General features: G+C 41.1%; 1 protein-coding gene across 2 annotated transcripts in view; it reads left to right on the plus strand.

Annotated features, from left to right (window-relative positions):
* The window catches only part of pard3aa (par-3 family cell polarity regulator alpha, a), a 392,129-nt gene that overhangs the window by 190,264 nt on the left and 176,725 nt on the right, over positions 1-25,140 (plus strand). For both annotated transcript variants that reach the window (XM_055007067.1, XM_023262624.3), the window contains exons 6-12: positions 4,399-4,505; positions 5,248-5,331; positions 9,092-9,217; positions 11,809-12,039; positions 13,341-13,528; positions 19,049-19,188; positions 19,669-19,797. In XM_055007067.1, coding sequence (XP_054863042.1) covers positions 4,399-4,505; positions 5,248-5,331; positions 9,092-9,217; positions 11,809-12,039; positions 13,341-13,528; positions 19,049-19,188; positions 19,669-19,797 — 1,005 coding nt within the window. The remainder of the gene's footprint in view (positions 1-4,398; positions 4,506-5,247; positions 5,332-9,091; positions 9,218-11,808; positions 12,040-13,340; positions 13,529-19,048; positions 19,189-19,668; positions 19,798-25,140) is intronic.

Consider the following 25,140-nt stretch of genomic DNA (forward strand, 5'->3'; position numbering starts at 1 on the left):
GTACAGTGTTTAGTCGAACTGCATTAACTGGAGGTAATGAGGGTACAGTTATGGCTCCTTAACCTTTAGTGAGGGAGAGGAAAAGCCTCCGCCTCTGCTGCTTTTTCTTTCTTCCTTATTCTACTGCACAGTCTTTTCACATGTTGCTATCATGTGTTACCTTTGGCTGGCTTAATGTTTCCATAAGGGGTGTATGTCACCGAGCGCAATTAATGCTGCACATTTTTAGCAAATTAGGAGGAAGGGCAGTCTTTGTAAATGTTTCAGCAACCTTTTCAGTAAATACACTAGGTAAATTGCTTGTTTCCTTTATTTTTTATACAGTGAACACACCACATTATTCATGTGGAGACGTTTCTTCATTCTGTTCTTTGGCTTCCATTATTCTTTTGGACACAGACAGCCCATTGTAAGGCATCGTCTGTCAGGAAGGCCTGTTCCACACATGAAGCTGTCACACAGATGTGGGCTTCAGCCCTAAAGGAGGGGTGGTGGCCAGAAACACACCATTTGCTGCAACCTTTGAACCTGTCCTTGTTAAGCCCTTGATGCCAAAGATAGGCTCAGGAGGGAATGCCCCCACCCCAGTCCCCTAACAGCTACATGTTGTACATGCCCATGGCTAATGGCATGACACACACACACACACGCACGCACGCACGCACGCACGCACGCACACACACACACACATTCTTACAGTAGGTCTGCTTTAGGACAGTGGTTGATGGAGGATGACAGCTCCTCAACATGCCGCCTGAAGCAGCAGAGTGTGTGTGTGTGTGTGTGTGTGTGTGTGTGTGTGTGTGTGTGTGTGTGTGTGTGTGTGTGTGTGTGTGTGTGTGTGTGTGTGTGTGTGTGTGTGTGTGTGTGTGTGTGTAGAGTTCCCCCTCCTGACCAAACAGCTGCTACCTCTGTTCCTCCCACTTTCTTTTCTTCTCTTGGTCCTCTCACCAGTCTCTAACCTGTCTGTACTTTTGAAGGAAACAAGGCTCTGCACTTTGCAGCTTTCTGTCTCCTCCACCATCCCTGTCTCACTCTCTCTTACATGATTCTCAATAATCTAATGCTGCAGCCGGTCAATGGCAAAGCCTCTAACCCTTGCTTTTTCTTGCCATCATTGTCAACGAGGCTGGTGGATTTTTGGCCACACATCAAGTATCTGAGCCCTCCCTACAGTATGGGAGGAAGGGGGAGAGATGGGTCAAGCAGCGACAGAGAAAAAGAGAGAGAGAGCAAGCTAGGAATGAGTGCCACGGGGAGTTGAAAAGCCTTGTTGCATCCCCACTCTGCTGGTTACCAAGAGATCAACAGGGTGCTAAAAGCACTCAGGGGAGGAAGAAATGGATGGTTTTTAGGGAAGGGGAAAAGGATAGATTTAGAGTGATGGAGAGACAAAGAAAGAGAGCAGAGAGAGGGCATGAAGGGGTGGAAATTGTGGATGTATATTTAGTCTGTGTACCTCCCCTGCTGTCACTCAGTGCTCAGCTTTGCCACAGACACAAGAACAGACAGTACAGGGGGTTGACAGTGAGCGAGATAGGTTCTTCTTTTGCCCCTGGTCCACAAGGAGACTCTAGTCTCTGCAACACTGACGCAACACCCTCCCTGTTGGGATATCAGTAGTTGTCCTTAAGAATTTCACTGCAATGTCAACCATAACCAGTCATTATTTGTCACATTCTGTCTTAGAAGTGATATTTGTTAGTCTGATCAAAAATGGGCTTTGCCAAGAGTTCAGAGAGATAATGCCAAGGCTGTGCCCTTGTTGGCTGAATATCTACAGTTTCGCTCTGCCGACCCAGTGCCCACTAAAGCACTGTCTCATGAAAACAGAGTCAATCATATGTCTGTTCAAGACACAAACTGACTGGTATCTCGAACGTTTACTGCATAATTTGCTCTTGATACTGAGAAACACTGTCAGTAACAACTGCGCTAGTGTAAGACCAGTGTGTTATTTGTTTCAGCTAAACAACATGACAGCATGTTTCAGTTGAAAGGAGTGACACATTAGCACATTTTCCATAAAACATTGCAAATCCTGGTGAAGGAGTGAAACGATTCTGAGTCTATATCTTAAGTAATTCACACGTCCTTGAAAGGAAAGTCACGGCATGAATCAGCTGACTGCACTTGTATGAAAGAAAACATTTTTCAAGAAAGTTTTTGAAATAGATTGAAAGGTCGCCTTTCAATTTTTGCTTGTTTAAACAAACATGAGATATTAACTTTTATTGTCACGTTTTCTCTTTGTTCACAACTTCTTTTGTCTCACTGTTTCTGCATGACATTACCAACTCACTCTAGTATGCTCACTCTTTAAAAAAAAAAAAAAAATGTTCACCAGGTTCCCTTTTTTCTTTAGTGTAATTTTTACACTCTGTCTTGGTTTTTCACACCTGAATAGACATATCACCTTGCTCTGCTGCTGCTCTGATATCTACTTGTGCCATTTTATGGTAATTCTTACTGCCACATTCACACACTGCACCCAATTGCACTGTGATTTTGGCCTGGTGCAGGTGAAGAATCCCTTCCCCTTGGAGCTGTAACAGAAATAATCACAGACAGACTGCCTTCCCTTTTTCAGTATTTGTGCTTTATTCCATCACATTTCTCTAGATTTTTTTTTCTTACCTCAGTGCAGAAATATGCTGAAAGGAAAGATGACAAAACCACATGTAACCTATAGGATCAGTCTAATTACCGGGGGAGCAACTGTTACTGGAGTTAATTACATGTCGGTGCCAGTGATGATATACTGCTAAACTGCTTCCGTCTCTGATCATGTTGTCTAATATCACAAAATTGTTGAGCACCACCTTCATTTGTTCACTGCGTATGAAAACTCTTCTTCTAAATCAATCTATCGTTTGCCTTTTTAACCTTCGTTCCTGTCAATCTTGAGTTACAGCACATACCAATATTTGTTCTTCTCCCTCAGTTTCATCCGCCTTCTCCACTCTGTGCTTTCCCATCTTTATTAATGGAGTTTCACATGTGGCCAGGTCCTTTGTGCAGAGCATATAGCAGTATATGTAAAAAACATCTAGCCACCCACCTAGGGGGTTTTCATAAAAAGCTTTTTGAATAACAGTCCCCGCGAGACGCCAGGGACCTCAGCTGACACGTAATTAGAGGCTGGGGTGAATGGTTGACTGACTCATTTTCATACCGGACGGTTGGAGAGGGGGAATAGACAGGTAGGGTGAGACGAGGTCTTATAAGGTAGACTGCTGATAAAATTTCCATGCCCCTCATCCCTCCTTACCCCCACACTCTAATAAATAAATAGGAGAAAGCATCTCTCTGCACCACCCTTGAATGTTGCCAAAGATATCCTGGTCCCTGAAAGGGTTGAATCCATTACCATAAAGAAACCAGAGCGACACAAGACCTATTTGGATGTGCTTGACATTTTAGTAACAGAGAGAGAAAGAGGAAGGTGAGAGGTGAGGGCGGGGAAATAGCAGTGGCTAACAAAGCGTTTCAACAGACCCTCCCAAGAAGGCGATGCACTGTCTGGATGCTGTCAAGCTCACACACACACACGCACGCACGCACGCAAACACACACACACACACACAGAGGCAAGCATCAGCAGTTACTAACAGGACGAGAAGCAGAAACTGAAATAGTATGAAGAAACAGCGAGTGCCCTGCTTGTTATGAGCTTTTTACTGTAACTAACCTTCAACAGTTGATGATTGGTTGAAAATTAATCTTTTCTTATTAAATATGTCTTCCCTCCTCTACTCTAAATGTACAATGTCATCACTGCATGTAAGTGCTCTGCTGAATCTGTACCATCCCTATAAAAAAAAGCTCAAATTAAGATTGTATCCCCTATGAAGGAGAGCATGAAGCTGCTGTCTCTTCTTAGAGCCCAGTTAAGTCTTCAGATGTCTGGCCTGCCTGTAAAAGCAACTGCCTCCCGACTTTGCTGCCTAATGGCCTTGAAGGAAGATGAGTAAATGAAATGAAGAGAGTGAGAGAAACAGATGACAACAGGTGCACACTTTACCTCACTCCAAACCTCAATCCCATCACCTCAAAGACCTGGCAGCTGTGCCACGCCCCAGGTCAGACCTAATTGATTGAACAGGAACAATCAATCATGGCCTCTTTGTCACTGAAAATTTTTTGGCTGGAGCGGGATGCTTCCACAGCTGCATCAGGGCCTCAGTGTGTCCTGCGCTCAAAGTCTTTGATTTAGAGCAGAGGCTCTTTCTTTTCCTGCAGGTAATTGGATTAAAAGCCAGAAGAGAGAGTTATAGGCAGCACAGGGTGAGATGCTAGCAACAGCAAAACAGAAATAATGACAGAGCATGTCAGTTTTTACATTGCTGGGACAGTCTTTTAATGATTTATCCTGTCTTTTTCTTCCCTTGTTTGTAGGAGGAGGAGGAAGAAGAGCAAAGGAAACAAGAAAGGAGAATTGAACGAATAGAGCCAGTAGGAAGGGCTGACTCCTCAGTGGAACATTCACCTGTGCTACACCTAGAGTGAGTACCAACAAAATCCCCACCCAAACCAAATAAAGTAATTCTGTCTCTTCATTATTCTAGTATGTAGCCACACAGATCTCATTAAACCTATTTGTACATTTTTAGTTAATATATAACTTAACTATCTCCATGGCAACTAACCATTTGATGTAGGGGATTAGGGGATGCGTTTTTTTTTTTTTCTTTTTTTTGTATTCCAAATAACACTAGAGATGTTTAGAATTGCCAGAATACCAATCCTTAAATAAGATAATATGACAAAAATACAAACATCAAGGCCCAGGTCTTCTTCCATGAACATCATCACACACATCTGCATTGATGGCTGCTTATGTTCATTTGTCTTCACGTCTTTATCTTCACAAATCAACCTTCTCCTCCTCCTCCTCCCTTCCCGTACACGTATTCAATTAATTTGTTCTCTTTTAGCACAACAGTCTGATCTTAATCACTTAATTGGAGACTCCATTTGGATCCCTAATCGACTCTGAGGTCCACCAGCCAGACTTTGTAATGGATGACTTTGTGTAGGCAACAGAATGCAGCCTCCGCCAATAAAGCCCTGCCATCCCCCATCCCGTCCATCCTATCGACCTCTTGTCATGTTAGACTGTGTTGTCTTTGATATTCTGCATTTCTACATTTTCTTGTCACTCCTGTTATTTTTTATTCATGCGTGTCTCCCCCCTGCCTCCCCTTTATTCTCTTCTTCCTGGTCTCATCCATCAACGTCCTGCAGAGGCATGCTCAAGCCGGTTGAGGTGTCCAATGAAGGAGGGCCCCTGGGGATCCACGTAGTGCCTTTCAGTTCGCAGGACATCAGGTAAATGAAAAAAGACAATCTGAGATTCAGTGTAGCTTAGTGAACAACAATAGCTAGTTAGTTTCACTATTAGATATGTGTCAGGTAGTTTTTGGATCTTTGTGTCTTGGGAATGTTGTTTTTTTTACCCTCCTTTTTATGCATCATTTTTTTCTCACTTTCTCAGTTTTTCCTTTGTTTTTATGTGTTGCTTGCGGCTGTCTTTTTCAGTGACTCTGATTTTTACGGTCATCTTTTTATTGTTGTGAGTCTCACTGTTGAAACACCACGCCCATACTCAGCACTGCTCATATCCCATAGCTTGGAAGCCCCCAGTGGCAAGGAGAACAGATCAAAGTAGCATTGCTCTTGACTGCACAGTTTTCTCTAAGTCTTCTAATGCTTTTTAAATTCTAGTCTATGTTTTCAGTCGCAACTGCGCCCGCTTTGTCTTGAAAGTTATTCAGACTGCTTCCTTTTACATTTTTTTTTTTTTTTTTTTAACTGAGAAGGAGTGTCGATGACAGGGGACAAGAGAAGAAATGCATCCCGGTTTATGGTTATTGCAGAAAAAATAAAGGACAGATGAAGTGGCCAGACGTAATCAAACTAAAAGCTTGTGTATAACACAGATCCCTGCTGCACAGCAAGGGACTGGCACGCCACCAAGGTGATTGTGACTACTCAGCACTGGAAACAGGAGGAAAAGGGGATGAGGTGAAAAGACTGAGTGAGAAGATGAAATGGGATGACATTTGAGGGAGAGGGGATGGCTGTCATTGAACAGGCCTGCCTGAGACACTAATCTCATTGCTGTTTATAAGCAAGTGTCAGGAAACTATATTTAGCTTTGACCTCGTGTTAACTCCCTGGGAAGCTGTGACACTTAGCGTTACCATGACTAAGAGGAGGAAAATATTGATTCATGGTGAGTTACGCCAAACAAAGTGAAGCATTACTAAAACGAATGAGCAGTTTTTCTTGAATAAAGGTCAAATCCAGTAGTTTATTAGACATTATCCTTACACTCTCCTGCATTCCCACAAAAACAGACAACACTGTGTAAGGCAGAGCACTAATGCTGCATGGCCAGTAAATTTCTTTTACATCAGCTAAGGTCGCTACTAATAGCTATCAGAGCCTTCAATTAACTTCAGCCATGATAAGACTTAGTGTCTGGTCAGTGGGAGGATGTTAATGGCCTGGTCCAGCTCTTTCCTGTGAGCTAGGACAGGAGACATTAGGCTCAGCGGGCTGTCATTAGTGTCTAGACCGGGGCCAGAGGGGTCAGACAGCCAGCAAAACCAGACAGCCAACAAGGAACTGCAGTCACTCCAGCACTGGCTGCCCACATTCTGCTCCACTGCACTGACATCAAGTTAGATTCAAACAGGAGAGGAAGACTATAGTAGAGAGATTAGACACACTGTCACTCCAGCAGCCACTGTTTCTCTCTTAGACACACCAAAATTCACAGATCCTTACCTGAAAAGGATTTAAATCTGTTATTTAAATAATTTTAAATATTTTTGAGGTTTATGAGGAGTATGGCCCTATCTAGAAGTATACGCTCACACAGACTCAAGCTCTCTTTTCACATGAAACAGCACAATATACCATGAGAGCCTGTTTGCAAATGTACATATACTCTACGTCCGCACACACAAACACACACCCTCCTTCCAGATGCATTCTTTGCTTAATGAACTTCTCATTCCATGACCAGTTTCAATTGTAAACAAACAGCGGACATAATTGCCATGCATAAATGGATCCTGATTGGATTATTATTTGATTAAAGGCAGTAGATGAGAGCAGGTGGCCTCCTTCAAATCAGTTTTCAACACTGCTACCCAGCCACAAGATGGAGTAAGGCCAAACTGTGCAGCAAAACAATGAGTCTTGTTCTCTGGGAAACTTAGCAAGCCTTGTGTTTTTCTCCAGAGTCTGCAGAGAATCTTTTAACTGGAAACTCTCTGTGCTTATAGTGTATCTGGCACCTAATGAATTCACTGACTTGCAGCCCATGAGAATGCCATTTAGATTTTACTTTAGCTCCCCTCTGCAAGGAACTGACAAGTATCTACAAAAAAAGCCCATCAGTGAGACAGGAGGGAATTGAGAGGGTGGCTGTGCATTACAGTCAACACAATAATAGTGCTTTTACAAAATCATCATCTTCCTCAAATCTCTAAGAGATGCTGCTTTATCCCCAATCCTCCCTGCTGCTGCTTTGAATACTGATCAGGGATCAACCAAAACTCCTTTATCTACTGTCTGTATTCTCCTGCCAGATCAGAAGTCATTAGAGTGTGTCCATGCTGTAATCTCCATGTGCAATACTTTGTTTTCAAGCTGCCAACACTTATGGAGATAAAGCATAATCATGTCTGCCACCGCACTGCACGCAATTACTCTCTGCTCCACACACTTAAGCTGACCTGGCAACACAAGCTCAGACACCGAGAAAGAGGGAAGGGCCTTTTGTGTTCTTTAATTTCAACTTAATGCTCAGCCATTTACCCCCATTGAGGAGCTGAGATGAGTCTGGGGTGTGAGCGTGGACCTACACATTATGTAGCCAATTACAGCAATGTTCTGAGAGTGGCTCTGTTTGGCTGAAATGCTAAAAAGCTCTACAAGTCTGCCCTTGACGTCTGCGGTAAACAGGGTCACAATTTAAATGTGCTGTTGTTTATGTCTCCAGTGAAGAGACGGGATGTAACCGAGAATCATGCAGCTTGTGTCCTTGCCACCGACAAGATGCTGCTTACAGTGTAATTCACCCTATCTACTACATCTCACTTTGGCTTCTTAGTAGTTTTCACTGATTTATTTCATCATTATGTTTAATTTCTCCACATTAGGCCTCCAAACTTTTGTCAGTTTATGCAAGGACATCGAACATTTAAACTGAGTCAATCTACCTGCCACCTCAGGCATCTGGCACCTTACACTGGAGTTTGTAGCTCTGCTGTGTGAGCACACATCAGATCTCTTTGCATGTGGTTATCCTCAGGGCCTAACGAAAGCCCCAAAGAGCTCACTGATGTATTTATTTAGAGGGGGGAGTGGGGTGTGTGAAGGTAAAGGTTGCCTTTTTTTGAAGGGATTGCTGAGATGGCACCACTGTGGAACTCCGAGGGTATTTATTACAGCGCAGCCAGTTCTCATCTTAAGCTCCAGCAAAGGAATCTGTAGCGATACCCAGAAGCCATAAGATGATCTCTTTGCTGTTGGTCTGGATTATTTCAGACAAACGTGCCCCATCATTCTGTCAGACCTGCCCACAGAAAGAAATGTAGAATGGTGGACAGAAGGACGGACAGAGGCTTAAAATCAAGTTTGTGATGCAGTGCTTCTCCAGGCGGCAGTAAGATGCAGGTCTTTATCCAAGCTTAAAGGCTGAAAAGTTAACTTTTGTTGACATCAGAACATATTACAATATAGACTAACTTTGAAAACTTACTTAGTTTCCCTGAAATCTGTTGGAGAAGTAACACATTTTATTTCATTGTTGATTCAAAAGTAGAAATTTATCACATGTAATGTATATTCTGAGAAACTACTTCATTTTTTTGATCATGCCAGTTGCCCTGCTTTTCTGTAATACTTGCTTCTTTTCCCACTAAATTTCTCTAGTCTGTCACGACCTTTCAGAATGTAAGGACGGAAGCAAAGGCTTTCAACCTGCACCCTGCTGTTCACTCTCTTGATATATGTGGTAGAATTATTCTCTAACTCATGTTTCATCTGTAACCTGTTGTATAATCATTTGCAGGACTCAGGGCTTGCTAGTGAAGCGTTTGGAGCGTGGGGGCAAAGCCGAGCAGGAGCGTCTCTTCCAGGAGAATGACTGCATAGTCAGAATTAATCAGGGAGACATTCGCAACCTGCGCTTTGAACAGTAAGCTTTAATGTGGCCTTCTATTCAAGGTTATAACATATTCTTTTACAAGCAGTATCATTCTGCATGCCATCAGTGGTTTTCTTTCCATTTCTGTTTCATTTTCTACTTCCAGTAACTTTTCTTCTCCTTTTGTCACGTTCACTGAATACCATGCTGATTTTAATTTCTCGTCACCACCTCCAAAAGTAGGACGCATATAGTGTGATCCTGACGTGCTGTCTACAGTGTGATACAGTTCACACTGAAAGCACTGAGTTGGACATTAAGTGCAGTGACAGTAAATAGTGTTGCTGTTGATAAGCTGAATCCAAACTGCAGGGCGACGTGACACCCACACAGCTGCACAATAAAACTGAAATATTACAGACTTGTTGGCCTTCCTGTAATAGGTCTCAGTGACCTGCAGTCCTTCACCGCCGCTCTGCTTTCTGATCCAAGACTGCCTACACTCTTCTCTCGATTCATTTCTATCGATTCATCGCTCCCCTTCATTTCCTCAAGTGGAAAGAAGATATAAGCCTGGGACTTTACCCCCCATTTACCCAAAGCCAGCCTGAATGTGTGGACTCTCACACATTCTTACACATGCGCTGACATACACATGCAGTGACACTGAGTTATAAACTCTTATCTACACCTGTGTATGTGCCAGGCTGAGAAATAGATTGCTTCTCCTCCAGGCTGGATTCTGGAGGCAGTGTACGAGGTGGTCTGCCTGGCTCTCTTCCGTATCATCCGTTCCTCCACAGGAAGAAATAGCCCAGATTCCTGCTAACGAAGGCCCAGCCTGCAGTCATATTGAGCTGGACATAGTCATCTAAAAGCAGTGGGCTTACAGCCACCATGCTGGATAACTTCCAGAAAGTTTGGAACCCACCTGCATTCAAAAGTAGAGTCAGAAACTGAATCATGCCTTAATAGCTCTGTCACTGTCAAAATATGTTTTTTTAAGCAAGACATTCCTAACATTTTATAACTAACTTTGGCTAGGTCTCCATCATCTCATAAAAACTTAAACTGTTACCTTACCACGTTATGCTAATGTGCTCATCACACTGTGTACAAAGCCACTAAGGTTTTAAGATCCATTTTTTTATTTCTTTTCAAAACGATGCTTTTGTCATTAGTAAACACTGCAGTTTCCTTCCAAGCCTTTTCTACTGTGAAAGAGGCTTACAAACCAAATCCACAAGGGAGTGATGTTTTGTAGCGTTCCGCACTTACCCTCCCCTGCCAAACGCACCCTCCTCACCGGCATCCAGATGCATATGATGCTTGTGATTTTGCATAAAAATGAGGTGAAGGAGCTAAACTTTCCTCCCCGTCTACCCCTCCTCACGCTCTCATCACTCCCTTATCCCTCTCTTTTGATTGTGTGCCACAGAGAGTGACAATTTAAAGTGATAGTCTAATCTCCTTGAATTGTTTTGCATGGGTAAATATTTTGAGGCGCCTAATCTAGCTGAATGTAATGATGCATTGATGGGGGTAATTTATTATTCAATCAGGCTCGTGTGGAGGCTGATTACTGGAGTGATGGCACTATATATGTGCATGAGGGAACATTTGCCTAAAAAAAAACGTGTGCACATGTACACACATACTTTCTCAACCAGCCATCATCCCTCAGAGTGTATATGTGTGTGATTTTTGTAAATTACCATAAGAATAAAGACGGGAGAGACCAAATCCTGCAGAAGTGGCTTGGTACGGCATATGCGCCTCGCCTTTGTGACACCGCTCGAATGAAGTGCTGTCTGTTGTGGCGGAAGCAGCTTAGTGGCTGTCATTTGGACAGAATCAGCATGGTATTGCTGGCGTGGTAATGGGGTCTGGAAAAACAACATGGGATTGTTGGAATCCAGACATCCACTGCTCCTCTAGCCCCTTATGCTGCAGTGTGGCTCACTCCTGGCCAGCCTATCTATATGCTAAGTGCCGCTGGCAAAGCAGACTAAACAATTCTCGTGTCTGGGAACGATGTTGAGCTCTTGTCTTGGCTTATTTTCGCCCCAAACTCACATGAGACTTAGTGTGTGTTTTGTCCTTTTCTTCTTATTTTGTGTGTAAGGAATGAAGTGTGTGTCTGCTTAGTTGGGACCTCATTGTCTGGAAAGCTTCCCTGGTGCATGATTCATCATCTCTGTTCTGATTGTTGAGTCAGCTCATGTCCATTCATCTCTAACCACACACAGACTCACACAAACACACAGCGTACTACACTATAGTGTAGAGACTCCACATACAGTAGCTTTCATTGGCATAAACTTGGAACACAAAATATATATAGTATTTCATCACTGATGCACCATTCACCATCCTTATCTCTTACCGGTTTTGATGGTGGTAATTATAGATAATGCAATTTCTGTCCACTACAGGGAGTAGCCCTGCGATTAGCCATGCTAACCTCAACTCTCTATATCGCCTTTCAGCATACAGTACATCACTGCTTTCCTTATCCGTCTACATCAGCCAAGCTATGATAGTACATCATTGTACATGTATCTCTTATCATGTTAAAGCTAATTCATTTCTGTCTGTGTGACCTTCCTGCTCTCTCTCTCTCTCTGCTGTATGACCTCCAGAGCTCAGAACATTTTCAGGCAGGCGATGCGTTCCTCTGTCATCCTCTTCCATGTGGTCCCTGCAGCCCTGAAAAGGCAATACGAGGTACTGTCTGTGCGGAATGAGATCAGCAGCCCACCCCAGTCCAACAGGGTCCGCTTTAGCCAGGACTCTCAGCAGCCAGGGGACAGGTCAAGTCTGGTGGGAGGAGCGATGTCCAGATCTGGACCACAATCCAGCTTCAACCACAAGTGGGTTTCATCTCCTGTGTTTTTGTTGGAATTTTTTTTTTGTATTTATGAACATTTTGATGCAAGGGATGTTCAAATAGCCTACATAGATATGGAAAGACAGATGAAATGTACCACCAAAATGATAGTATGACATCTGCGGGGCTTCCTTTATGCATTAAAATGAAAATTGCCCTTCTGATTAGAGAAAAAAAAATATTTTTGTATTTTGTATCACTGCTACAGTCTCTATTTGTGTGTGTACCAACTCTGTTTTAGTCAGTGACATTCTCTTAATATGTTCACTGTGAATCAATCATTTTTTTAAAGCCACACAATAAAAGGCAAGAGAGCAGCTTTATAGAAATTTCTACCTGACAGTGGCTTCACTGATCGTCTTTTTAAAGCCCATTATGTCTGCCTGTGGTAACTATTAATTTCTTTAATATCTTTGGCTTGATTCCAGAAAGCTAAACATGTGGGTGTTTTTAAATAGGTTTGTGTTTACAGGTTTATGATCATAATTTCATTTCTATAAATTAAATAATTTTCTGTATGCCACATTTAGTCTGTCAAAGTACACACTGTGCAGAGATGATCATTTTATGATGAGGCATCATTACTGTACATCATACTTTATAGCTGTACAGTCTGACATTGTCATGGTTACTGTGGATATGTGTGATTTAATATGCAGATTTTAAAAACGTTTTACTTTGGCAAGAGGCAGACATAGAATGGTTGAATCCGTTGTATCAGGAGTTCTACAAAATATCAAGCAGAACATCACAAGAAGTTTGACAATCGGTGAATTATTGACTTGACATGTACACTGCCAGTCAAAAGTTTGGACACACCTTCTCATTTAGTGTTTTTTATTTATTTGTATTATTTTCTACATTGTAGATTAATACTGAAGATTAACCCTTATTTGTTTACAACACAATTCCATATGTATTCTTTTATAGTTTTGATGTCTTCAATATTAATCTACAATGTAGAAAATAAAGAAAAACCATTGAATGAGAAGGTGTGTCAAAACTTTTGGCTGATAGTGTGCATGCCCAGCTCATCAACCAACAGCCAAAAGTTTTTGTCCCGATGCTTGTTTATAAATGCATTGTGTTATGGTGTTGTATTCAGGTTGTTGTCGAAACTGATGCACATCATTACTGGTTACATGCTCATCTACTACTGTGTAATTTAAACATCCATAAAATTCTGAAATTGCAGGCTGGAAATTGATGAATTTCTGCTTTTCCGTCTTTTTCAGTAGGTGCAAAACAAAGCAAACCTTGAAATCTGTCTTTTTCTTCCTGTAGCCATCAGGGTCCTCTGTCAGGAAGCACCCCAGAACCAAGTCGACGCTTTGCCACTTTACCCCACAACTTGGTCTCCAGGACCTCGTCAGCCCCGTCCCCCTCCCTGCAGCGCAGGATAAGCACAAACATGTCCACCAGCTCCTACCTGAAGAGCAAAGGCCGCAGGTTCAACATCCAGCTGAAGAAAGGTAAGAACCAGCAGCCAAATGAGTACATGGTTGTTAAAGTGAACATTTTAATGAGAATAAGGCTGGAGTTATGTCAAATGGATGAAAGAGAAACAAACAAGATAAACCCCTCCATGGATAGGATTTTTGATTGTTTATATCACAGGATGATGTGGTGTTTCCATGTTTCCTTTGCTTTAAAACATTTCCGTATGTCACAATTTAGCTCAAGGCTGGATAAAGAGGAGACCACACATAAGCTGCAACTGAAAATACGCTTATTGTAGGGAAGTTACCAGGAAATAACCTAAGTGCAAACTGAGTCAAAGTCAAACTAAAACGCAGCCAGTGAAGAGCGAGAAACTGGCTGACTGCTGTAGTGGAACCACACCAGGTAAATTAAATCCCCACATACGCCTGATTCCATCCATTTAACTCCTTCAGGGATAAGCCTGCCCAGAGGGTTGTCACACATGTTATAAAGTTGGATATATCATATAGTTCAGAAATATTTGAGATGTGGATGTGGGCATTAATGTTATTTATACTTCCACATGTGCTTGGAATAGTCGTACGGAAGAATTGACAGCAGGTTGACATTACTTTCAACATTATGCCTTTTTTTTTAATAAAATGAGATTTTTTGGCAGTCTAGAACTGCTTTTGCTAAAACATCTGCCAATCCCTCCATTGACTGATTACATCAGTCTCCATTCTTATCAACAGAGAGCTGAGAAAGAACTCTGTGTATCTGATAATATTCTATCATCAAAGAGTGAAGCTTCTGTTTTGCTGGCTGCTAGATTTTTCACAAGACAGATTCAGCAGTAATTTAACCTTTAACTGCACCTAAAGATTACTGCAGAACATACACTGTTTTATGATTCTGATCATTAAGCACCTGATGTGACAATGAAGTCGTACAGTGATACAGCAAATAACTCTTTCTGTTTCTGTCTCAGAACCATTAGTCACATTTTTTCATGAGCAAATAGAAGTTTGTTCAAGAAATGCTGAAAAAAAAAAATTCTTGCTTTGTTTAACAGAGATCAGCTCTGTTTCAAAAACTGAGTTTGTGGTTTGATCCATTCAGGCTCCGTCACTATTTAGCAATCCATCTGGTTTTAGCTGAGGTTAGTTTGTTTGTGGACCTGGACAGCCCTCTGATGCTGGAACAGTTGCATTCCTTTGTGGTGGGTTAGCTGTCAGACCCCATGTCATTTTGATCAGTTCACAATCTTCATGTGAATTCACAAATAGATAGTTGTGAAGTGAACCAGTGCTAAGGTGACCTGCCTGATGCCTCTCCCTCGCTTTGCTCCTTTTTTCTGTGGAAGGGAGCAGATGTTTAGTTGAAAGCTGGCACCGAGGCCTTTGCAGCGAGCTTCAGGGAATAGTGCAGCAAGTGAGGGCAGCAGCTCGGGCTAAATGCAACACACTCTGGGGAAATGCAGTCACAAGCTGCTCTAATATGTTTGGCAAAGGTTTCAGAGCACTGCCAGCATACTTCTTATACAGCAATACAAGTTATATTTATTTCTTTGTAATGCGATAAAGTTCCTCTCTTTTCTTCTGCACACAAGCCTCTCATTTTAGAGAGACCAAGTCGGGGAGATGTTGGTGGAAGTCCAGCACGAGGCTGATGCCAGTAATTTAGTTTATTTTCACTAGCCGCATGGCTTCATGGTCTGATTCAACACCACTCATAACTCTCAAAGTATGCGTGTTCTTGCCCAAGTGACAGAAATGGTTTCAAAGATTATTGTTCATAATTTCAGTGAGGTTTACTGGAATGGATGTGCCTCACTTATGAACTTAAAGGCATTTGTGAACTCTAAATGGAGATAAATTGTTGGCCAAATGTTGTTGAACTGAAAATTTAACTGAGCACTAAAATCCAGCAGAGTTGAGGGAAATGTGCCTCTGAAATCCATTTTGACAGTTCCATTTGATTACCATCAGCCTTTATCACTACTAATGTACTTTTAGATGGGCTTCAGCAGTTTTGTTGTTGACTCGTTGTAATTGTTGTGATTCTGTCTAAGTGGCTCAGAGTTGCAAGTGGTAGTAGCAGATCTTGAATGGCAAATTAACAAGAGTGCCTTAATCAAATACTGCTGTCGAAAAGGACATATGCATCCCATTAAGTCATTGTAATGTGCCTCAGCCTCTCCTCATGTTTGCTGTTTAATTGGCTTATTGGAGCCAGGATTCCAACTAATCCAGAAAGGGATACAATTACTTTTATCCTGGTCTTCTATTACCCAAAATAAAGATGTCAGTGGTTAATTACTGAAGGCCTATTAGAGATGCATTCTCCTAATTGCCTGATTGGAGACCGTTAACGACAAGATCTTGCACTGAGCAGGAGTTTGATTCTTTTTCTTAGGCTGTGTAAAGGGCAGTGTAGATGGAATGAACTGGTTGGGTAGAGAGGTTGGAGTGGAAAGAGAAACAAAGTCTGTGGTGTAGAGGATTTGAAAGGGGCATCATAATATAATAGTCATAATAATTATCTTGGATCGAACACTCTTAAGACAGAGATACACTAAGATATCAGTGGTCATGCAGTAATGATCAACAGATCTGTCAAAATTTGTAAAATCATAATCATTGTTGCTTCTTTTGTTGGAAATACATCTTATTTATGTCTGTCTAAATTCTCAGTCATCCAGATCAGTGTAATCCTAGGAGCTTTAATACAAAGCAAGTGGACTTTTAGTCTCAGGTTATCTAAGAGACTTCTTCACTTCTCAGTGACTGATGAAAAATGCCAGATGTATAACGTCATCCCCAAATCACATGACTAATGGCCCATAAACAACCTCAAACTCACATACCTCCAGGTGTTAATGGAGTGAATCTAAAGTAGAAGTCCAGTTGCTTTATACCGAAGCTCCTAAGATCTATGTAATTAAATTTCCTTTTGATTGTACCATAGCAACTGCGCTGAATGTAGGACTTCCACAGCAACAACTTTGTGACCTTGTATTAAAAGTTTGGCACTCATGAAGACAAACTGCAGATTTAATATTCAGCATAAACGATGACAGCTATTTCTGTCTGCTCAGTTATCAGGCTGCATTGATGGAGAGATCAGAGACCATCATTATCCTCAACAGCTCAGCTCTCTAACTTTATAAGCAGTCTCTTCATCACCTTTCTGCAAGTTTGTTTGTGTGCAAGGAGCCGTGAGAAAGTTGCCATCCACGCTTCTCCCTCTTAACGTTCCTTGTTCATCAACACCATCACTGTCAGTGAGACGACAGACAGACAGTTCAGCAGACTGCTAAAGAGACATACAGGGAAAAGTAGGTCATGATGAACCATCAGAGGTGCTGACAGCTCTGTGAAATGAGCAGACACTTTGACATGAATACTAATCACTGCTGTTACCATTGGAAAAGCTTCCATGAAAACCACGTATCACAGCTTTCCAACTTACCTGCTAGGAATGCTGACAGGGATCCTAACTGTCTCTCTGAACACTGTTCTTAATGACTCATCTAATACTCTTTTGTAGCAAGGCCACTGAATTTTAAATATTCTCTTAAAGAATAACCCAACACGCAATATTTATTTAGTTTACATTGTTTCCTAGCTGACATTTGAAACCATTTCTTGCTTTTATTTGACAAATTCCAGTTCTGGTCAGCAGTAAAGGTCAGACCTGAGATCCTCTTATTTATCCGTTATTGTATTTGCCTACTTCCTCTAGACCAACAATTCATATTCATTTGATGAACCTTAAAGGTCAGCCTTAAAACTCAAAACAAATGGCTTTGCACAGCTGATACCTAAAGCGTTTTCATAGATTCAGCTGTTAAATTTTGTCGCTGAAGCCACTGCTCTCCAAAAGTCACAAAGGATTCATGTGTAAGAAAAAAAAATTTGGATGAACACACAATGATCACTGCTTTCTCCATTAAACGACCTTAAAACTACATATATATCATAAAAGATTGCCCTGACCCAGACATGATTTGAATGCTGCCTCCTGACCTTCCTTTGCACCAAAAAGTCTGCAGGTTTTTTTTTTGTTTTTTTTTTTTTTTTTTGGTTTAAACATCTGGCACAGTGCAGGATGATTGAGAAAACAGCATTTCTGCTATTTAGGTGTCCTGCACTATATTTTGAGCGGCTATTGAACAGCATTTGGATGCATTCTACAATCCATAATCATTCATTTCTCTCTGCTTTTTCTGGTTCCTAACCAGTCTTTAATCTGACCAGAACTTGCAAGAGTGCCTTTACAGTCCACGTGCACTTATCTTAAACACTCAATTTTGGTTCATAGCATTGATACTATTCTTAGAGTTAGAGACATGCTTTCATTTTCAACTTCCCAAAAAACCTGAGTGAGACACACCCTGATGGCAAACGGATGAAAAATGCCAGCATGGAAGCATGTGTGTTTATATTAACTATAGGAGGCTCAGAACATGGTGGAAAACCATAATTTGATCCCTGCTTAGTGGTTGCTCACCACTGTACCCTTAGAGTCACAGTAAAAGCAATATGACAGTCAGAACCTGAGTTTGATTAGCAATAACTATGACTCTGCATGTTTCTTGTGAAATTCAGCTAAATGTAAAGTGAGAAAAATGTAAGATATTCAAACAGCCCCTCTGTTTGTTTTTTGGTTTGTTTTTTTAACCTTGTTAATATGCCCATATGGTGTGTTTTATGTGTTCGAGTACATATCATGAATGAAACAAGCAGTCAACGTGATAACTCAGCATTTTCCACCTTGACACTGCAGTGTACGTCATAAGTCTGTGTTCTTTAGTCAGCAACAGTTTAGCGTTACATCAAAGCCATTTCATGGAAAATCTTCTACATATGTAACACAGAGGTGAGTTTTTAGAGATGAAATTAACAAGCGTGACAGATTTTAAAGAATATACTAGTGTATATTGTGTTTTGCAAGACTTTTGAAAAGAAAGCAACAAAGGAATGCCATTATATTTACTTGGATAAACAAATCTAGCATTGTTGACATTGAACACTTGACACTAGTGTTACCTGTTACCACCACTTAATGAAATGTGTGGTTGCACAATACAAATTCAAATTAATTTAGATTTTTTTAAGTTGCAAACATTGTTTTAATAAGTTAGACTGACATAATATTGTTGGTAATCACACTAACTTATTATTGTGAGCAATGTAAACTGAAATCTCTCTGTTTATTGATTTATTGATATGGAACAACATTCAAGTTGTAATAAAAAAATTCTAATTGGCTTGATAATTTTTAAATTTTTTTCACCTTGAGTTCATAATTTGAAATCCTGTGAAAGATAAAAACTTCTGCTTAATCTCCCTGTTGCCCTATTTTTTTTTTTTTTTTTTTAATTGTTAAAGTCTTGTTGAGTAAGACATTGGATTGATCCAGGATCGATGTTAAGTAGCAGATTTCTGACCTCTGACCTGTGATATGGTTGTGGCAGGAAGGACAAGGAAAAACTATCATCTGCAGTTAGTATAATATCACATTACAACATTTCTAACTATACTCATTTGTTCTTCATTTCTTAGGTCCAGAGGGCCTTGGATTCAGCATCACATCCAGAGATGTCCCAATTGGCGGTAGTGCTCCCATTTATGTCAAAAACATCCTTCCTCGAGGGGCTGCAATCCAAGATGGAAGACTGAAAGCTGGAGACCGGCTGCTGGAGGTGGGGCAGCACTTTCAAACCACCTCTAGTGTTCAGCGAGTGTGTTCTGTGAGATTGCACGTTATTTCAGAAACTAATTACTCTTTGCTGATATGGCTTTGTTTCTAAATTTAGTCTTACAGAGCTTTTGTTCGAATGAGTCAAACACTCTGAGTTCCCTATGGCTATAACAATTCGGCTCCAGCTTTGAATTGCCAAGAAAATTTGATTAGATTGAACAATATTTTGATTATACTTCAATCAGACTGACATGAAAATCAGCTAGTGCTCACTTGAGGGGGAAATAACCTACGTTTAATTCCAGCTCCAACCGGCTCAGAGGGTAATCTGCATAAAGGTTATGTGGAGGCCGCATTCCCCTCTCTTTGAAGGAGAGTTTAATTTTGCCTCTGAATGTGCCTGCATCTGTTGTACACTTATTTTGGCCTCTATATATATGCACTAATCTTAGTATTTCTGATTGTTTGTGTATGCATGCAGGTTAGTGGAGTGGACCTGAATGGTAAGAGCCAAGAAGAGGTGGTAGCCCTGCTCCGAGCCACACCCATGGGTGGAGCTGTGAACCTACTGGTGATTCGTCAAGAAGACTCCCTGCTGCCCCGAGAAGTGGTGAGTACCCAACCAGCACCTCATCCTAGAACCTTAATGTCATTCATGACTGCTCTCACACTCAGAAATGAGAATATATCATTATTGGGTTTTTGCATCAACTTTGAATTTCTACATTTTTCTACAACTGACGTTATATCTTAGTATTTTCCATTCTAAGGTGTAAAGTAGATGAAATTGCACTGGCAAAACTGTGATTTTCTATGTAATTTTAGTTGTAATAAAAATATGAATGTGACACTTGAATGGGAGGGTGTGTAACTGGGCAGACAGTTTGTTTTACAATTTCTCATGTGTATTACAGTTATTATTTTTCACTACAAATTAACCAAACTCCCATAATTAATTTGATACAGCATGTCCCAGCTGATTCAATGAACTCTCAGTCTGGTAAATGTCACTGAATGTCTAACGTCCTGTTTAGCTTGAACATTGATTTGTCATGGTGGCTGCACTGATCCGCCTTTAAATGCCCATTCAATCCATCAGCTCCTTTTATCTTTCTATTTTTCTATTATGCTGTCAACACTGATTTTTTTTTTTTTTTTTTTTTTAACATTCTTTTGTCAGTTGTGTAGTTCTGTGTAAATATCATTATAATTAAAAGAGGTGGGTGGCTGTTTCCCACTTGAGACTTTCCTGCTAAAATGTAGGGCTGGACTCAAATCATATTTATTTATTTTTTTTAAAGTTAGCTCTGAGTTTCCAGTTGAGGCCAAATGTTAGACTTTTCAAGCACAGACTCCTCTGAAGTTCTGGATCTTACTTATCCATAACTTTTTTTCATTTTTATATCAAACTACATTATTCATGCCAGCTGCCCAGTTAGAGCAAACCTGCAGAGCAGCTGCAACACACAGAAGTCTTATAATAACCTGCATGTCAACTTTCTGACATTACCTGCAAGAGTTGCCTTTTAATTTACTTACATCATTGCTACTCACCATCATGTTATGAGTCACTCTGCACTGCATCAAAACAAGCTGTACTGCTTCGCTCTGTCCTCTGTTTCACCCCTCTCTATTTCCATAACAGTTTCAATTGGGATAAGTTTTCAATAAATTTAAAACTTGCCACACCGCTGTGAATTGTGCTTATCAAAAATGTCAGGGATACTGCTTGTAAATGAGGTTAGACGCTGCTTCTAAACTGACTACATCATCAATATTTATAGTTTATGCATTCAAGGATTATGAATTATGAGTATCGTTTCCAATGCAAGGGTAGATTGAGCAGTTTTCTAGCATTTCCACAACCAGGTACTTGAGATGCAACAGTGACTTCACATTAGGCCTGGGTGATAAAACCATATGGTTATGTATCGACCATAGATACATCAATGCATACATGCAAAACATAGATGCAGTAAATCACTTGAAATGTTCAATAGTTTCACTTGAGCGCATTAGATGTGTACGGCCATAAATTGACATAACCAAAACGTAAAATTCAGTTGAACAAACACACCTGAAATGCACTCCCTCCATGGCTCATAAACAGTCAATTATCACTCTGCCTATGGCTTCCGTACAGGTCTCCGTAAAGGCACTAGTTCACAGTCACTTTGGCCTCTTGTTGAACCCGTCTGCTGCTGCACATCTCCTCTTGAGAGATAGTCTTGGTGGTCTAAAAACACGTATGACCCTGTCTCCACCTCCACCGAAACAATCCCAGCACTCTGCTCTGAGGTCTCTCTGGGTTCCACATACTTTCTTTACCGTGTCTCAAGACCATCTGTTTTTATTCATGTGCAAATGTATTTATTTCTTAGTGGTTTTTTTTTTAAAGGGCAATAAAATATCTTCTAAATATTAACTACTGAAATTAAACATTTTTAAACTTTTCAGCCCAGCCGTACTTTACACCTTATCTAAACTTACCACAACTGAATTTAGAAGATGCAAACTCTTTACTCTAACTACACTCACCTCATCTCTACCAGGTTCAGAATCACACAAACACACATGCTTTTGTTAGTGTCCATATACGCGTGAACACTTTAGTGAACTTAAATGAGTGCACACAATGAGACACAGTTACAGTAAGGGTCAAGCATACATACCTACACACATGCAAACACATGCACACTAAGATGTAAAATACACTCAGCAGACCTAAGGACAGACTTCAGCACACAAGGATACACAGACTAACTTATACCCACAAACCACTACATGTACACATGGACACTCTAAAATTATGCGTCTAAGCACACACAGATACAACAGTTGGACATATTAAAACACACACACACACACACGCACACGCACACATACAGACACTGACAAACGCACACACTCCCACTCAGACATGCAGTCTACATGCAGGGTGACTTTGGCTGTCGCGCAACAGATGGCGAGGCTACTGCCCTCATCCAGCCTGCACTCGATGGCTTTGACAGCAGGCTCAGGCTTCACAGCACCCTGGCAGACCAGTGGCCTCTGATGCCAACCTCACTCCTTCCCATAATACTCAGCCTTGCACCCGGGCTGTTAACCCCACCATAGGAGCTGCTCAACCTGTAGAATAATGGCCCTTAGAGACACATTTTACTCTCCTAATGTGCTGTTTCGCCAGTTAGAAATGCACCATCCTTGGACTTTGCTGCACTTATTTTTTTTTCTACACTTTAGTTTTCTAATTCATAAACTGGCAAACTGGCACATATTTAATACCTACTGAATTAAAGAAGGCCACAAAGATCCTCTCTCTGAATTCAGGAGGCTTGCACAGTCTTCTGTATCTTTGAAGTTAAAACCGCGCTAGATTTTGATGTCTGTTAATGGCTTATTGGCTGCTGCTGGCTTCAGATCTGTGACTTTCAGGTACCTCAACTGGCTCTTTAACTAAAATAGCCAATACTTAAATTCTAATTGGAGGGATGCACCAAACTGATTCATGCAGCCTTGACAGCAGCTGAATGATGCTGCGAGTGGTGTTAAAAAATGCACGGCTCCCCCTGGCTTGTCTGCTCTTGAGTGGAGCAGTATGAGAGGTTGATGGCTACACTCTCTTAGCTCCTCAGGCATGACGTGATTAGAAAAAGTCCATCATGGAAACGCTGTCTAATAATCTCTCTCTCTTTTTTGTTTTTTCTCTCTCTTCACCAACTTATACATGCTGTGAGAGACTGCTAGTTAATATTTCATCACTTTCCCCTGCCAGATTAGCATTTTTTACTCTCTCCCTTACTGTTCCTTTTTTCATGCTCTCACACAGTTTCACATTACCCAGCAGTGCTTTCACAAATCTCAATAATCCCTACAACTATGTTCATAAAAATCAGATAAGGAGGCCAAGGCTCTGCCGGTGACAGTTATTGCAAATAAAGCATGGTGGAAAAGTGGGGTTCGTAATTGCCTCCTCTGTCACACACTGTGGATAGGTGAGTGAATGAGTGAGTATGTGTGTGTGTGAAAATATACTGCCCAATGTATTGCTAGGACACCCACAAACATGCGCTTATGGATGAGCATTTATGCGCTGTCACTCATGTAATTCCCCCATTGACAATGCGATGATATTTTAAACTGCAGCATGAGTGACATGCAGGCTTCAGCAAAGATGTATGCTTGTAGACACAGACACACTCATGCACACACACACATACACACACACACAGGCAGAGGTTCCAGCTGTATAGATGAAAATAAAAAGGAGGTCTTTTTTGTCTCGTTGACATTTGCCTGCCGATGTTTAATGTCAGCGCCGAAAATCCCTTCACGCCTCCTTTTGTTTAGATGTTTTATTGTATGCTTGGCGTACTGCACGCACCCCCAGAGGAATTAATTTACCCTCCCAGCATGTTTGCATTGCGTCTTTAATTACCACGGTTGGGGCGTATTTTGACATGCTTTCGGTAGCAATAGCAGCAGCTTTCGAAAAGCTTTCAATAAATATACACGTGCAGGGAAGAGAAAAGGTTAAATGGCAAAAGAGCAAAGTGGGGCTTTGCCTCTGAGATTTACCCTGCCTGTTTACTATTCTCTCTCCACTCCAAGGATATCAATAGACATTTTCAGACAGACACAATATATTTTAGAAGTAGAGCTACTTTAACCTTCTCCGAACTTTATAGTAATCAATAGGAAGGCTGTTTTTGGATAACAAGTTCCTCCATCCTAAGTCTGCAACATTCATAACAATGTTTTATAAAACACATAGAAGAGGAACTTATTTAGTTTTGTTGTCACGTTTGGTTGTATAGATGAACCCTGTGGCCTTGAGGTTGTAAGGACTGGAGAGGAAAGAACAATTGAGACATACATACGGAGTTCTCTGGCTGAACTCAAACCCTGAAGACGCAATAGGAGGTTCTGATCAATGACTGTGTGAACAAAGTCACTTCATGCCATGCTGTTCCTTCATTTGACAGCACTGGGAGTTTGAGTCAGTGATTTCAAGGCAAGAGACAAAAGGGCGGAATTCAGTTGAATTGCTGCCCCCTACGGGTTTGGAGGTTAGTTCAGTGTTGTATCATCAGAAGGGGTTGATCTTAGGAGGTAGAAAGACTTGAGCAATATATACATGAACATGGAGACTTCCTGCTTTGTGTTCTTTAGAAAACTTTCTGACTGTTTTATTAGAGCTTGTGTTTGCACACCTTTGCTTGTTTGAGATTAAAGTAACTGGAGAGGGAATGCAACTGATATAAAGGCCTATGTATAGAAATGAAGGCCTGTGTCCACTCTGTGATGTATTTTTTCCATGTCTAAGTGCATGTGCAACCCAAAATTTGTGTCTACATGACATCAACTCTACAAATGCAATAGTGCACATTCTCAGTAGTAGTGTGTACATGCGGCATATGTATTCATGATAAAACTGCACATGTATAAAACATGGTGTGCATGGTGTCCACAGCTTTTTGTGTGCACATCAACAAGCGGGTGTAATCTAGGCTATGGATATGGAAGGAAAGAAAAAATCCATCCACCCATATATTAACTCCACCTAGATTACCCTGGAGAGGATCATGGGTAGCTGAAACCAACTAGTGCAAGGTAGTCGCTGGACAGGTCACCAGTCTGTTGCAGGGCTACCACAAAGAGACAGACAACCATACATTACACATTGTAGGTTCATGAATAACGCTGCCATGTATCCCTCTGAACTTTGGGAGAAAGCCAGAGCATCCAGAGTAAACCCTCACAGACTCATGGAGAACATGCAAATTCAAACCCAGAACAATCTTGTTGTGAGGTGACAGTGCTAACCACTGCGCCACTGGGGAGCTAAATAGTAATGAGAAATGATCTGAAATAGCAAAAAATATTTATAGATTAGAGTTAAGTGGGGGTTTATGCAAAGCAATGGATTACTTGGTTGGTTCCAGTGATGGTT

Source organism: Amphiprion ocellaris, chromosome 22 (assembly GCF_022539595.1).
Source record: "Amphiprion ocellaris isolate individual 3 ecotype Okinawa chromosome 22, ASM2253959v1, whole genome shotgun sequence".
Lineage (NCBI taxonomy): Eukaryota > Metazoa > Chordata > Actinopteri > Pomacentridae > Amphiprion > Amphiprion ocellaris.